The following is a 13854-nucleotide window of genomic DNA, read 5'->3' as shown; positions in this document are numbered from 1 at the left end:
ATATTTTAAAACATTATTTTTCTCAGCAATGCAGGCACATATGAAGATGGGACCAACACAGATGCTTTTAGCTGCCAGGCACACATGTAACAGGTCAGCCAGTGTAATAGGTACAAATCTACTGACAGATGGACTTTAATGACCAGAAATAACATATCAACTTTACCATCTAGAGTTGAAAAAAATAGGCAAAATTATTTTGCCTCTTTTGCAATTGGTAATTTGTTTAATAGAATTTCAGTTTGTTTAATTAGTTTCAATTGAGTCCAGCTGCAATCCCAGACGTAACCAATGGACAGGTATGGCACTGCTTTTGGAAAATAGAATAGCCATTTCATTTTTAATTAATCCTGTACGACCACTTTAAATGTTTGGTTACTCCTTTATTTCCAGTTGGTGCCTCTGAAAAAAAAATTCTCATTAATTTGTGAAAATATCAATTATAAAATATTTCTGTAAATAGAAGCAACCCCTACATTTCCCAGGTGACATAAAATTATCATAGCTGAAATAGGAAAGGACTGACACCCCATGGCGTAGAGAACAAATTGGCATAAAACAAAATGGACCTCTAATAAGAACAGAATGCCACTTGCTGCTTTAAAGAATTTCCTTTATAGTCAAAAATGCTGTTGCTGTAAACCAACTCGTAACAGCTCGCTGATTGATGTAAAATTAGAGTCTACCATTGTGAAGAGAGATTAGTAATTAGTATGCTTCCTTGCACCCATGAAGCTTTACCTTGAGCTGTCCTTAATTCATCAGTAGTCCTTGCACTTCATGAGCTGAACATTAGTTGACCACCAGTGTGTACAATCAACTCTCAGCACATAGCAGTACATTGTTGATATACCCTAGACATATTGGTCTAATGAGAAATGAATCATGCACATAGTACTAGTTTGGGTGCATCTACCAGATGATAAATTTGCATAGCTTAAAAGCAGCGTAATTTGGATATGGTGAAAAGCACCCTTCAAAATATTTATTCCAGTGAACCAAAAGTCAATTTCTCTCTTATTTACTTTGGTAAATTTGTTATCCAAGTTTAAAGTTTTTTTTACAGACATCTTCAGAGTGGTGGTGTTCATACTTACTTGGTCCCTGTTGCTGGGTTCGCGCTCTATTGTACCAAGGTCACCTCTGCAGGTCCTGGGGCTCTGGAAATAAGCATCCTGTTGACGGGGACCATGTAACTGCTGCAGCCAATCACTGGCTGCAGTGGTGATTTGTCGCCCGTGCAGCACGTGAACCAGTGACATAGCACATGGGTGACACTTCACTGCTGCAGCAGTCACGTGGCCCGATTCTCAGAGACCCGGGACCTGCGAAGGCGGCCATGGAGCTAGAACCCAGCAATGGGGACCAGTTAAGTATGAACCCCACAGCTGATCTGACACTCTGAAAGGGTCTGTTAAAAAAAGTTTAAACTTGGATTACCCCTTTAAGAAAGTGTTAAAATCATGCATTGTATTGGGGGAAAGATATAGATATATATAGATATATATATATAGATAAATAAATAGATGTTTTTTTATTTTTTTATTATTCTTTTATGCCTCATTGCAGACGTCCGTGTCAGTTTTGGATTAGTGGTAACATGGACCATTTTCAATCCTTGTTTTCTCCCGTGACAGATCCGTGTTGGGTCTGTGGGTTCGTTTTTTGCTATCCGTGTTTCACTAACACTCAACAGCTGAAAAATAATTTTCAAAGAATCTCTTGTTAATGATCCGTGAAACGCGGATGCAACACGGATGGCATCTGTGGTTTTCACGGACCCATAAACTATAATGGGCGTGATGGATCCATGAACACGGACAAAATAGAGCATGCATCCATGGTTAAAAAAAACTGACCCACGGACCGTGCTGAAACACTGATGTGTGAATACACACATTAAAATGAATAGGGACGTGTGCTGTCCGTGAAACACTGACGTCTGCATGAGGCTTTATTCGGGGGTGGCTTTTGCATAAATGAATTTGCTCTTTTTTCGTAAGCCATAGACTAGACATTCTTTTTCCTTCAGTGTCTTTAATTTCATCTGGGTCAGCAGAACTTGATGTTTGGTTATTTTGAGTTAGAGAATGTTTGTAGTTTTGGATTTGTGTGATTATCTCATTTTGAGGGGATCATATTGCGGTTTAATTTACTTAATTTACTTAAACACTGCAATTTAAAAAAAACAAACACTTAAACATAAAATAAACCAATAAATGAACCGAAAAGTGAATCTACAGTTTAGAGCTAAAAATTCTGTTTATGCCCAGAGTCCGGTTGATATATTCCCCAAAACCTTTCTCTGCCTACTTCTACTATGACATAACATAGTAACTGGCGTGTCATGATCTGCCTTATAATCCGTATTTCTTTATATTGATCTTTCCATCAAAAATGTTTTAAATCGGTGGATGACTTTTGGATCTTAATGTTTGAAGTCACTCCATATATACTTACCTGCCCAGAGTCCATTTTGCATTGCAGAGAGGCTCACGTAACACCCTGTTAGACCAGGGAGGAATGAGGGGTGGTGGCTCAACTAGACCACCACACTTCCAGTATTGTGTAAGGTCAGAGCTTCTCACATTATACCAAGTACTACCAATCTGTGGGCATGTTTATCTACGCCTATCAAGAGAACAACAGAGCTGCCATTCTGTCAGTCCAGTCTTCCACCTACAATTCTAATGAGGATTACCTTACAGATAAATCTTTCACTGTGTGGCAGTGTTGTAAGCAGGGATTACTTTGATCTCCCTTTCAGAATTCTTTTATCTCCGCTACAGCAGGACAATATTTAGTATTTAAGTGTTAATAGCATAGTACTGCTGAAATAAAAAAAAGAAACAGCCACATTTTTTATAAAAAAACGTTTTCTGTGACTGTTACGTGAAAAAAATTCCATTCTAATGGAAGTGTCCTTTTAAAAAGGTGACCATGCAGACCATGACACTAGTCCATGCAGATACCGTCATTTTATGAAGTAAGCAGCAGAAACCCTATAGATCTTGGTATCACGGGATCCCGGTTAAATATGGTATTTGGTTGGAATCAACCCTATCTAGATTTCCTTGTATGACTCTGTGATCTCCTGTTATGTGATTCTGATAGATTGATAAAGATTGTTAATGTCATTAATCATACTAAATGAAAATTCTGGGTGAACAATGTGAATTGATGAATTGTGTAAGGTGACAGTATATCCTCCAATTGGAGATTGAAGCATCTGTGCTTTTTTATAAAATTATTTGCAGAAAACCATTTAACTAATTGCAGTTTTCTTTTTGTCGTTTTGATCTTACACCTTGTTTGCTGCTCTCCGCCTTCAGCCATCTTGTTTTGCAACTGACTCATTTCACTCCCCTCCACACTCACCTTCTAGCCCCTCCACATCTTCAACCAATTTACGTAGGAGATATAAGGAGAATGCTCATAAATCAGTGGCGTGTAAGCCAAGTGCAGACACCGTTCAGATGTCTAGTGAGTCTGAGTGGGACTCAGAGCAAAAAGCAATGCTGTACTCCAATGAGGATGAGTTGGCCATGAGCTATAAGCAGCAAGCTGGCAAAGGCGGGACACTGTTTTCCTTCTCCTTGCATCTTCCAGACTCATTCCCTTCTCTTTTGGATGATGATGGCTACCTTTCCTTCCCTAACATCTCTGAAAATAATTTCCTGCCTGAAAGCTTACAGCATTATCTTCCAATCCGGTCTCCTTCTCTCGTTCCATGTTTTCTCTTCATCTTTTTCTTTCTTCTCTCTGCTTCTTTCTCTGTGCCATATGCCCTCACGCTCTCTTTTCCTTTGGCTATGTGCCTCTGCTACCTGGAGCCCAAGGCGGTCTCCTTGAGTGCCTCACTTGACAATGACCTGAGTGACAGTTCAGATGATGAGGTGTGTACCTCGGCATAGAACACATCTTACTTTGTGTTCAGTGTTAGTCCTAAACAGTGCTAGAATGCTACCATACTGGCCCAACTTTCAGAGCCTCATTTATGTCTGCTTGCTAGTATTTGGAAGTTTTGGCTACAAGGGTTAGGCACAACAACTTCAATTAGTGCTACAAAAAATAATAAAATAATAATGGTTAGGATCTGCCACCAGCGACCTCCCTATCCAGATGTTTGCATAGACACATAGCTGTGGCTCATCTGATTAAAATTCAGTTTTTATTTTGTTAATCTAAGGCTCCATTCCTGAGTTATACTTTTTAAAAATGCTAATTAGAGCTTTGGTGCAATGAGGGAGTCACCAGTGCTCTTGTTGCACCCAAACTCTGCTCCTTTCTTTGGCCCACCCCTCCCTCGCTGCTTTGATTGACAAGGCCAGGCAGTGGCAAAGCAGCAAAGGAGGAGCTGACCACAGAAATGAGTGGCGCTTGGGTGCAATAAGAGCAATGGTGATGCCTTTGTTGCACTAAAGGCTTAATTTGCATATTCAGAAAAAGGTATAATAACTTGGGAATGGAGCCTCGGATCAACAAAAGAAAAACAGCACTTTAATCAGGTGAACCACAGCTACTGTATTTGTCTATGCAAGCATTTTTTTCATAGGGGGGTAGCTGGTGACAGACTCCCTTAAAGGGCACATTAAGTGATAAAATGTAAAAGGACCTTGTTGATCAAGTTAATGTGAATAAGGAGGTTCATGGGCAGAATAAAATCATGGAGGCAAAACACGTTATTTTGTGTTAGATTTTCATGTCAAAGAGACATGCAGAAGACAAAAACATAGTACTAGAACTAAACTGTCTTAATGTGGGGACTTGTTATCATGTGCCTACCGTAGTTTGGAAAAGATCTAGAGGTAGAAAAGGAAGATAATGGGAATTAGAAATGTCCATTGGCTTCTTTAGATGTACCAGAAGTTGGTTATAGACTCTTCTACATGAATCTGTGGGCACTACTACATAGGCACTATGTGACAAATCTTTAACAAGCTGGCAGGCTCCAGGAGCAACTGCTAGAATTACACTTCCCTACATCTGCACATCGCAAGCTGCAAGAATGCTTCTTCCTAAAGCTAATGAAAGTATATTGGGGTATTGCTGCGCATGTAGTTGCCCAATATATTAACCTATGCCTCTTCATGCATACTGTAGTTATACATACACTTCAAGTACAAACTATTATTTGTAAGGTTTTTCCAGTAAGCATAATAATTTTACGGGACTAAACGGTTAATGTAAGAAATTCAATATGATCACATTATAGATTTTTTAATGTTCGTATATCACCGGCCTGTTCCATCCCCCAGTGCATACAGTCAAATTTGTATACAGAGGGTGACCGCAGACTGTACAGAACTGTTTTGGTATATTGAAAGTTTTATTTTAAATTTTGGCCCAAACTTTAAATTCCTGACAAGTAAGCTACCCAGATTTAGTAATAAAAGTCGGGTACAGTATTGTAAGGCCAATGCAGTATTAAGTCTTCAGATCAGAACGATGTGCAGAATATTATATTCTTCGTACACAACAAAATAGCCCTGTTGGACAGAGTTGAATTATGTGTTATTGAAATAATCGAGGGAAAAAATAAAAAAAATAGTAAATCCTGATTTTCCAAGTATCAGTTTTTCTAGGTGAAACCCGCAGCTTAGTTTTTGCATAAAAATTGCTTGTGCCTGATCCTTTCTATCCATTGTGTATTACATACTGCATGTTCTGTGTCTGACAAGTCTGCATTACATTTGGCTATATACCGTACATTGTCAAAGCCAAAAGTGTTGTGTAAATCATTTTGTAATGCCAGAGCAATTTCTGCATGACAAGCAGCGCCTAGCTTGCTATTAGAAAGATAATAGGATTGAGGAGATTGAAATACGCAACTATTTTAGTCATGTGCACATTATTGTGACCAATCACCGGTAATGGTGCAATTGGTTAAGTTCTCCAGTATTCAAAATGGGCTGAATTCAGAATTCACTCGGAGTCATTTAGCATGTTCCCATTTTCCTTTAATAGATTTATTTTTATTTTGCCTTTTTCGTAATGCAGACAGATCGGGCAGCTAGACACAAATCTGCAATTACAAATGAGGAGCTGAAAGTCAGGCTGCTGTTATAGTAGACTCTTGGAAGTATTTTACACCAAAAAGTAAAGATGTGTCTGAGAACAGATTAATAGTATATGAGGAATATAATATTTCTAGCTGAGCTGATACAGAATATAAAATATATATATCTAACATATAATAATGCACACAAAACGATCTCAGAATGTATATGCCTTGTGTATTCCTCAGAATCTGTTCTGTTTATGTTGTTTTTCTTGTATTTATTTTTGCTACTGTTTTTTTAGTTTTTTTTTTAAATGACAAAATAGTTTTGAGGTGAACATCATTACAGTTTCACAACATGGATTTATTCTTTGTTTCCGCTTCCATTTTGGAATCCATATCTTGTAAAACTAAATAGACTGACAGTGAACAGACGGATACAGCAGCAGATGGGGAAACCACAGCCACTGAGGTGTGTAAAATCCAGAGTTTATTCCTTAAGCAGTGTTCTACTCGCTGTTACTGAAGTCTACACAGTAGACACAATGTAAGCTTCTGTTAATTGGGTATGATCTGCTAAGCCCAAATCTGTCATTTTATTGGTACTCCATTTATTGAAAATGATATAGGATAATGTATAAAAGATTGACAGATTGGTGGGGTTTCCTATGACAGTGTCTCATGCAGTCTACGCCATTATTGATATTTGTGTGTTCTTAGCATTATAACACATCCATAGCCAAAATCAGGATGTAGAATTACCAAACAGCTAAGTTTTTGAAACAAATGCCCATGTTGTGGCCTTCAATGACCAACGAAAGTACATATTTTTATGAAGTGAATCTTTCACTAGACATACCCCTTCAATAGAGTGTTTTTTTAATGGATGTTTATGTTTTATAGATGTTTGTAGATGTTTTGTACATGTTCTTGTCAATGTGACTCATTGGGTGCTATTGCAGTAGTCCAGGGTTCCATTCAAAAGTGCACTCTATATTGTAATGACATCGCCTCCCTGGCTAGTTGGCCTAGAGCAGTGATGGCGAACCTTTTAGAGAGCGAGTGCCCAAACAGCAACCCAAAACCCACTTATTTATCGCAAGTGTCAACGCGGCAATTTAACCTGAATACCAATATAGTATATCTTTCATGTACTTTATTATTTAGCTATAAAAGCCTGCCTACATTCAATGTTCTGCCTGTGCTGTTTATAATGCACCCTGCGCTGATGAATGGCAGGGAAAGTCTAAGGCATATTAATACACCATAGACTTTTTCCAGGGTGCAGGTGCCCACAGAGAGGGCTCTGAGTGCCACCTCTGGCACCCATGCCATAGGTTCGCCATCACTGGCCTAGAGGAACCATGTGGTTCTGATGGCGACTCCTTTCTGAACATTGCTATGGCCATGACTGTGTGCTGCCTCTTGGTCCATACAGTGCGCACGCCCTTGAATGCAATGCTCCACAAGTTACGACAGAAACAAAAGTGTAGCATACAATTATTTTTCAAAGCTTTAGCCAAGTAGCTGTGTAGGACAATACAGTCCTGGCTAAGCACATTGAGTCGCATTTTACAGTTTACATAAAATGCAACCTTGCAGACATATACTCTTCTCATTTGTTTCATAGCATTCCTTGCTCCACTAAAAGGGTTTGCTTGCAACTCCTGGCTATATGTCCGTTTGGGGCAATGACACTATTCCATGGGTTAAATTGTAAAATGTTTTTCAAAAATCAATATATGCTTTGTACAGAGACAAATGGAATCTCTGTGGAGCTGTAGGTACTCCTTGTGGCACTGCATCAGTGCTTCAAGTGGTACCGTGGGGGTTATGAGTTTGAAAGTGGAGGCCTAATACGTCATCTCAGAAGTTACCCAGCCATATGGAGCTGTAATACGGATATGTGAATTTGAGTGGGGCAGTGGAATTTTTCCTCGCCAAAGCATTATTAAAGGGATTGGCCCATCTGGGACATTGATGGCATATTGCTGGGATATGTCATGAAAGTCAGATACATATGGATCACACCTCTGGGACCCCCTCCTATCTAGAAAAAGGGGTCCCTGAAGTGAAGGAGGGCACACTGCGCATGCATGGAGTGCTAATTCATCGCTATGGGAGTTCTGAAAATAGCTGAACAAGAATGCTCAACTATTTTCAGAAGTACCACAGCTGTAAATAGACAGCACACCACACAAACATGGTCACCTCTTCTTTCACCGCTGTTGGACTGCTGGAAATAATCGACCCAGCACTTGGCTATTTTCAGAACTCCTGGAGGGTGGTTCACTTTAGGGGTCCTGCTCTGGAGATAGAAGTAGGTCCTAGATGGGAGAATCGCACCTATCTGACTTTGATGGCATATCCTAGCGATATGCCAACAAAGTCCTAGATGGGATCAACCCATTTAAGCATCCAGGGGACAAATCAATAGGTTATTTTTTCACCAGAGGGCCATATAAAGGTTAGTAATAATAATTTGTAAATTGCATTTATCAGTTCGAACCACTTTGGATCATTTTGCTACATAATTATTATGGATTTCATGAAATTGACTGAGGCCTGCTCGATGGTACCACATTAATCATTAGCAAAACGCTTGCAGGAGCAATAAAGCATTGAAACACTGTTATTACTAAAATTATTAATATCCATTAACACTACTTACCTCTATTTGATACTGTTTGGGCAGTTGATTGGAAAGTGCAGCATTGTATGTTTAAGGCAGTGGTTCTGAACTCCAGTCCTCAGGACCTACCTGCCGGTCATGTTTTCAGGATTTCCTTAGTATTCAGCAGGTGATATAATAGGTGTCGATGCATCAGGACTTACCACAGGTATTCATTCTGTGGGATATTCTCAAATCATGACCGGTAGGTGGGCCCTGAGGACTTTACGGTTTTTGTAACCTACTTTATAATCAGTGACAAGCCATTATTGGATGAACCATAAAAAATGATCTGATCCTTCCATTACATGAAAAACAATGGAAATTGCCACACACTGGGAAATATGTCATTTGTAGTCTAATAAATAGTTAGAAATATGCAGATATTTCCATAGTAATAGAAAAATCGATAGAAAAAAAAACTGTCTTCCATTTGATACAGCTTGAAAGGAGTTGAAATGTGAATGGAACTAGGGAGTTGTTTTTTCCATTATTTGTAAATGTCTTTTGATATATTTAAGTGCCTCAGATTAAGAAAGCAGATTGGCCATCAGGCTTTTGTTGTATGTGAAGAACAGAACCCTGGGTCACTCCTGAGTACCACATTCTCTGCTAATAATGTAGATCCAACAAAATACTAAGTTACCAATATACTGTAATATTTTATATTTTACAATGCTTCCAGTCGGATCAAGAAGAAGATGCAGATGTAAAAACTCAGGTAAAAACTCTTGAGTACCGCAGATCTCCAGGGTTCAGTTTTTTGTTTTGTTAGTGCCTGTGTGTTATCTGTGGAACATGAGTGCAAAATCATCATCGTCCAAAGTTTTGTCTGTATCTTAATGTTCCCTCTCTTCACTTTTCAGAATAGTCTCATTAAGCGAATAAAGGGTGAAAATGTATATGTCAAACATAGTAATCTTATGTTAGAGGTTGGTATTGGTACATACCACTGCATGCACTTGTGTGTTGGGTTTTTGGCATGGACTGAGTTGTCCCCCACCTCCTAGTGAACTGAGTGGATTTTCAGTGTTATTTATTTAATGACTAGACAGTGTGTTGCTATATATGTACCGGTATATCGTTAAACCTTATAGTAAAAATGTAGCTTTATATTTGATGTTATTCTATTAAAATTCACATAAATGATCACGCCTCACTATGGTAATCCCCTACGATGTCTCACTCTTCACCGGATTGTGTTGTAGCTTTGTAGCAATAGTGACAACTAGTTCTCTGTGGTAAGCCTGATATTAACCTATCTACTTTTATTTTGTGCACATGTTCTTCCGTAGCTGGAAAGGCAAGCAACTCAAACATACTGTAGATATCCTTTATTAGTCTATATAACTATGCTAAATAATGGCTGTAAAATAGTTTCTGTTGCTTGTTTTTTCAGGTATGCGGGTGTTGAATAGTGCTTTTTTTAATGCTTTCGTTTTTTATTTAGGAGTTTGATAGAGACCAGGAAGAACTAATGAAACATCAAACGAACATTAGTGAGCTGAAAAGAACATTTTTGGAAACATCAACAGATACAGCAGCCGCTAGCGAATGGGAGAAACGGCTGTCTTCTTCTCCAGTCCGACTTGCAGTGAGACAGGAAGAAGCTCCTATGATTGAACCACTTGTGCCTGAAGAGGTCAGTGTATGTGTGATAGATTTGGGAGCCTCCTCTATCTATCATGCAGCCAAAGAAATCCTTTTTCAAGTCATCCTGTGGGTAGTAATTGTATACATATTCTGGATAACCGAATATAGTCCATTACAACAGCATACAGTGCCTTGAGAAGGTATTCATAACCCTTGAAATTTTTTTAAAAATTTCACGCTACACCCACAAATTTAAATGTAATTTATTGGGATTTTACAGTGAGGAACATAACTATTTGAACACCCTGCTATTTTGCTGCAAGTTCTCCCACTTGGAAATCATGGAGGGGTCTGAAATTTACATTGTAGGTGCATTCCCACTCTGAGAGACAGAATTTGAAACAAAAATTCAGGAAATCACATTGTATAAAAAACATTTTTGTCTTGCACTGCTGAACATAAGTATTTGAACACCTGAGAAAATTAGTGTTAATATTTGGTACAGAAGCTTTTGTTTGCAATTACAGAGGTCAAACATTTCCTGTAATTCTTGACCAGGTTTGCACATACTGCAACAGGGATTTTGGCCCACTCCTCCACACAGATCTCCTCTAGATCTGTCAGGTTTTGGGGCTATCACTGAGCAACACAGAGTTTCAGCTCCCTCCAAAGGTGTTCTGTTGGATTTAGGTCTGCAGATTGGCTAGGCCACTCCAGAACCTTGATATACTTCTTACAGAGCCACTTGGTTATCCTGGCTGTGTGCTTCGGGTCGTTGTCATGTCATGTTGGAAGACCCAGCCACGACCGATCTTCAATGCTCTGACTGAGGGAAGGAGGTTGTTGCTCAAAATCTCACAATAAATAGCCCCATTCATCCTCTCCTTAATACAGTGCAGTCGTCCTGTCCCCTTCGCAGAAAAGCACCCCGAACGCATGATGTTACCACCCCCATGCTTCACAGTAGGGATGCTGTTCTTGGGATACAACTCAGCCTTTTTTTTCCTGCAAAGACAAGTGAAGTTTAGACCAAAAAGTTATACTTTGGTCTCATCTGACCACATGACTTTCTCCCATGCCTCCTCTGGATAATCCAGATGGTCATTGACAAACTTCTGATGGGCCTGGACATGTGATGACTTGAGCAGGGGAACCTTCTGTGCAATGCATGATTTGAAACCATGATGGCGTAGTGTTCTATCAACAGTGACCTTTGAAACTGTGGTCCCAGCTCTTTTCATGTCATTGACCAGCTCCTCCCTTGTAGTTCTGGGCTGATTCCTCACCTTTCTTATCATCAGTGATACTCCACGACTGACAGTGGTCTTTAGCCTCTTTCATTTTCTAACAATTGCTCCAACAGTTGATCTATTTTCACCAAGCTGCTTGGCAATTGCCCCGTAGCCCTTTACAGCCTTGTGGAGGTCTACAATTTTGTCTCTGGTGTCTTTTGACAGCTCTTTGGTCTTGCCCATGGTAGGAGTTGGCCTCTGACTGACTGTGGGGTGGACAGATGTCTTTAAAGAGCTCAGACAGGTGCTACTAAGTTAGATTAATGAGTGGAGTAGAGGTGGACTTTTTAAAAACGCAGTAACAGGTCTTTTAGAGCCAGAATTCTTGCTGTTTCTCGGGTGTTCAAATACTTATGTTCAGCAGTGTAAGACAAATACATTCTTTAAAAATCATACAATGTGATTTCCTGGATTTATTTTAATTTTTTTTATTCGATCTCTGAGTGGGAATGCAAATATAATAATGAATTTCAGACCCCTCCATGATTTCTAAGTGTGAGAACTTGCAAAATTGCAGGGTGTTCAAATACTTCTGTTCCTCACTGTATGTGATAGACCAATACAAAGTAGCAAGTATGTGTGAAGTGAAAAGAAAAAGATACATGGTTTTCAAATTTTTTTATAAGTAATAATCTGGAAAGTGATTTGTAGGACCACATTTCGCTGCAATTACAGCTGCAAGTCTTTTGGAGTATATCTCTACCAGCTTAGTAGATTTAGAAATTTTTGCCCATTATTCTTTGCAAAATAGCTCCAGCTCAGTCAGATTGGATGGAGAGCATCTCTGAATAGAAATTTTCAATTCTTGCCACAAATTCTCAATGGTATTTAGGTCTGGACTTTGACTGGGTCATTCTAACACATCAAAATGCTTTGATATAAACAATTCCATTGTAGCTCCGACTGTATGTTTAGGGTCGTTGTCCTGCTGGAAGGTGAATCTCCGCCCCAGTCTCACGTCTTTTGCAGCCTCTACCAGGTTTTCCTCCAAGATTGTCATGTATTTAGCTCCATCCATCTTCCCATCAGCTCTCCTACCAGCTTCCCTGTTCCTGGTGAAGAAAAACATTCCCACAGCATGATGTGGCCAACATGTTTCACGGTGGGGATGGTGTGTTCAGGGTGAAGTGCAGTATTAGTCTTCTGCCACACATAGCGTTTTGCATTTAGGCTAAAAAGTTCAATGTTAGTCTCATCTGACTAGAGCACCTTCTTCCACATGTTGCTATGTCCCTACATGGTTTGTGGCAAAATGCTAGCGGGACTTCTTATGGCTTGCTTTCAAAAATGGCTTTCTACTTACCACTCTTATATAAAGGCTAGATTTGTGGAGTACATGACTAATAGTTGTCCTGTGGACACATTCTCCCATCTGAGCTGTGGATCTCTGCAGCTCCTCCAGAGTGACCATGGGCCTCTTGGCTGCTTCTCTATTAGTGCTCTTCTTGCCTGGGCCATCAGTTTAGCTGGACGGCCATGTCTTGGTAGGTTTGCACTTGTGCCATACTCCATCGATTCTCGGCTGATGGATTGAACAGTGCTCCATGAGATATTCATAGTTTGGATACTTCTTTAGAATCTAACCCTGCTTTACACTTCTCCACAACTTTATCATTGACCTGTCTGGTGTGTTCCCTGGTTTTCATGATGCTGTTTGATCAGAAACATTCACTAATTAGGTGACTTCGGAAGGCAATTGGTCATTTTGGATTTTTTTTAGGGGTATCAGTGTACAGGGGGGCTGAATACAAATGCATGCCGCACTTTCCAGATATTTGTTTATTAAAAATGTTGCAAATCATGTATCATTTTCTTTTCACTTCACACATACTTGCTAAGGCTACTTTCACACTAGCGTTCGGGGCTCCGCTTGTGAGTTCCATTTGAAGGCTCTCACAAGCGGGCCCCGAACGGATCCGTCCAGCCCTAATGCATTCTGAGTGGATGCGGATCCGCTCAGAATGCATCAGTCCAGAGTTACAATGGAAGTCAATGGGGGCGGATCCGTTCGAAGATGACACAATATGGTGCATTTTTCAAACGGATCCGCCCCCCATTGACTTTCAATGTAAAGTCTGGACGGATCCGTCTGAATACAAATTGTACTTAGACTTTTTTAGTAAAATATAATGCAGACGGTTCCGTTTGAACGGATACCATCGTTTGCATTATAGAAGCGGATCCGTCTGTACAAATACCAGATGGATCCGCACCGAACGCAAGTGTGAATGTAGCCTAAGAAAGGGCAAAAATGTCAGCTTCTAAATGTACAAATCTGGTAGAGATATACCCCAAAA

The 13854-nt window shown here is 39.7% G+C and overlaps 1 protein-coding gene across 18 annotated transcripts in view; it reads left to right on the top strand.

Annotated features, from left to right (window-relative positions):
* EPB41L3 (erythrocyte membrane protein band 4.1 like 3) overlaps positions 1 to 13854 on the top strand; it is a 320068-nt gene that overhangs the window by 253542 nt on the left and 52672 nt on the right. For 14 of the 18 annotated variants that reach the window (XM_044294315.1, XM_044294314.1, XM_044294313.1 and 11 more), the window contains 3 exons: positions 6420 to 6473; positions 9539 to 9604; positions 10123 to 10314. In XM_044294315.1, the coding sequence (XP_044150250.1) occupies positions 6420 to 6473; positions 9539 to 9604; positions 10123 to 10314 (312 nt within the window). The remainder of the gene's footprint in view (positions 1 to 6419; positions 6474 to 9538; positions 9605 to 10122; positions 10315 to 13854) is intronic. The other 4 variants (XM_044294322.1, XM_044294320.1, XM_044294319.1 and 1 more) reach the window with 3 other exon arrangements.

Source organism: Bufo gargarizans, chromosome 5 (assembly GCF_014858855.1).
Source record: "Bufo gargarizans isolate SCDJY-AF-19 chromosome 5, ASM1485885v1, whole genome shotgun sequence".
NCBI classification, from domain to species: Eukaryota; Metazoa; Chordata; class Amphibia; order Anura; family Bufonidae; genus Bufo; species Bufo gargarizans.
Note: the sequence above shows the minus strand (reverse complement) of the source record. Positions and strands in the feature narration are given on the sequence as shown.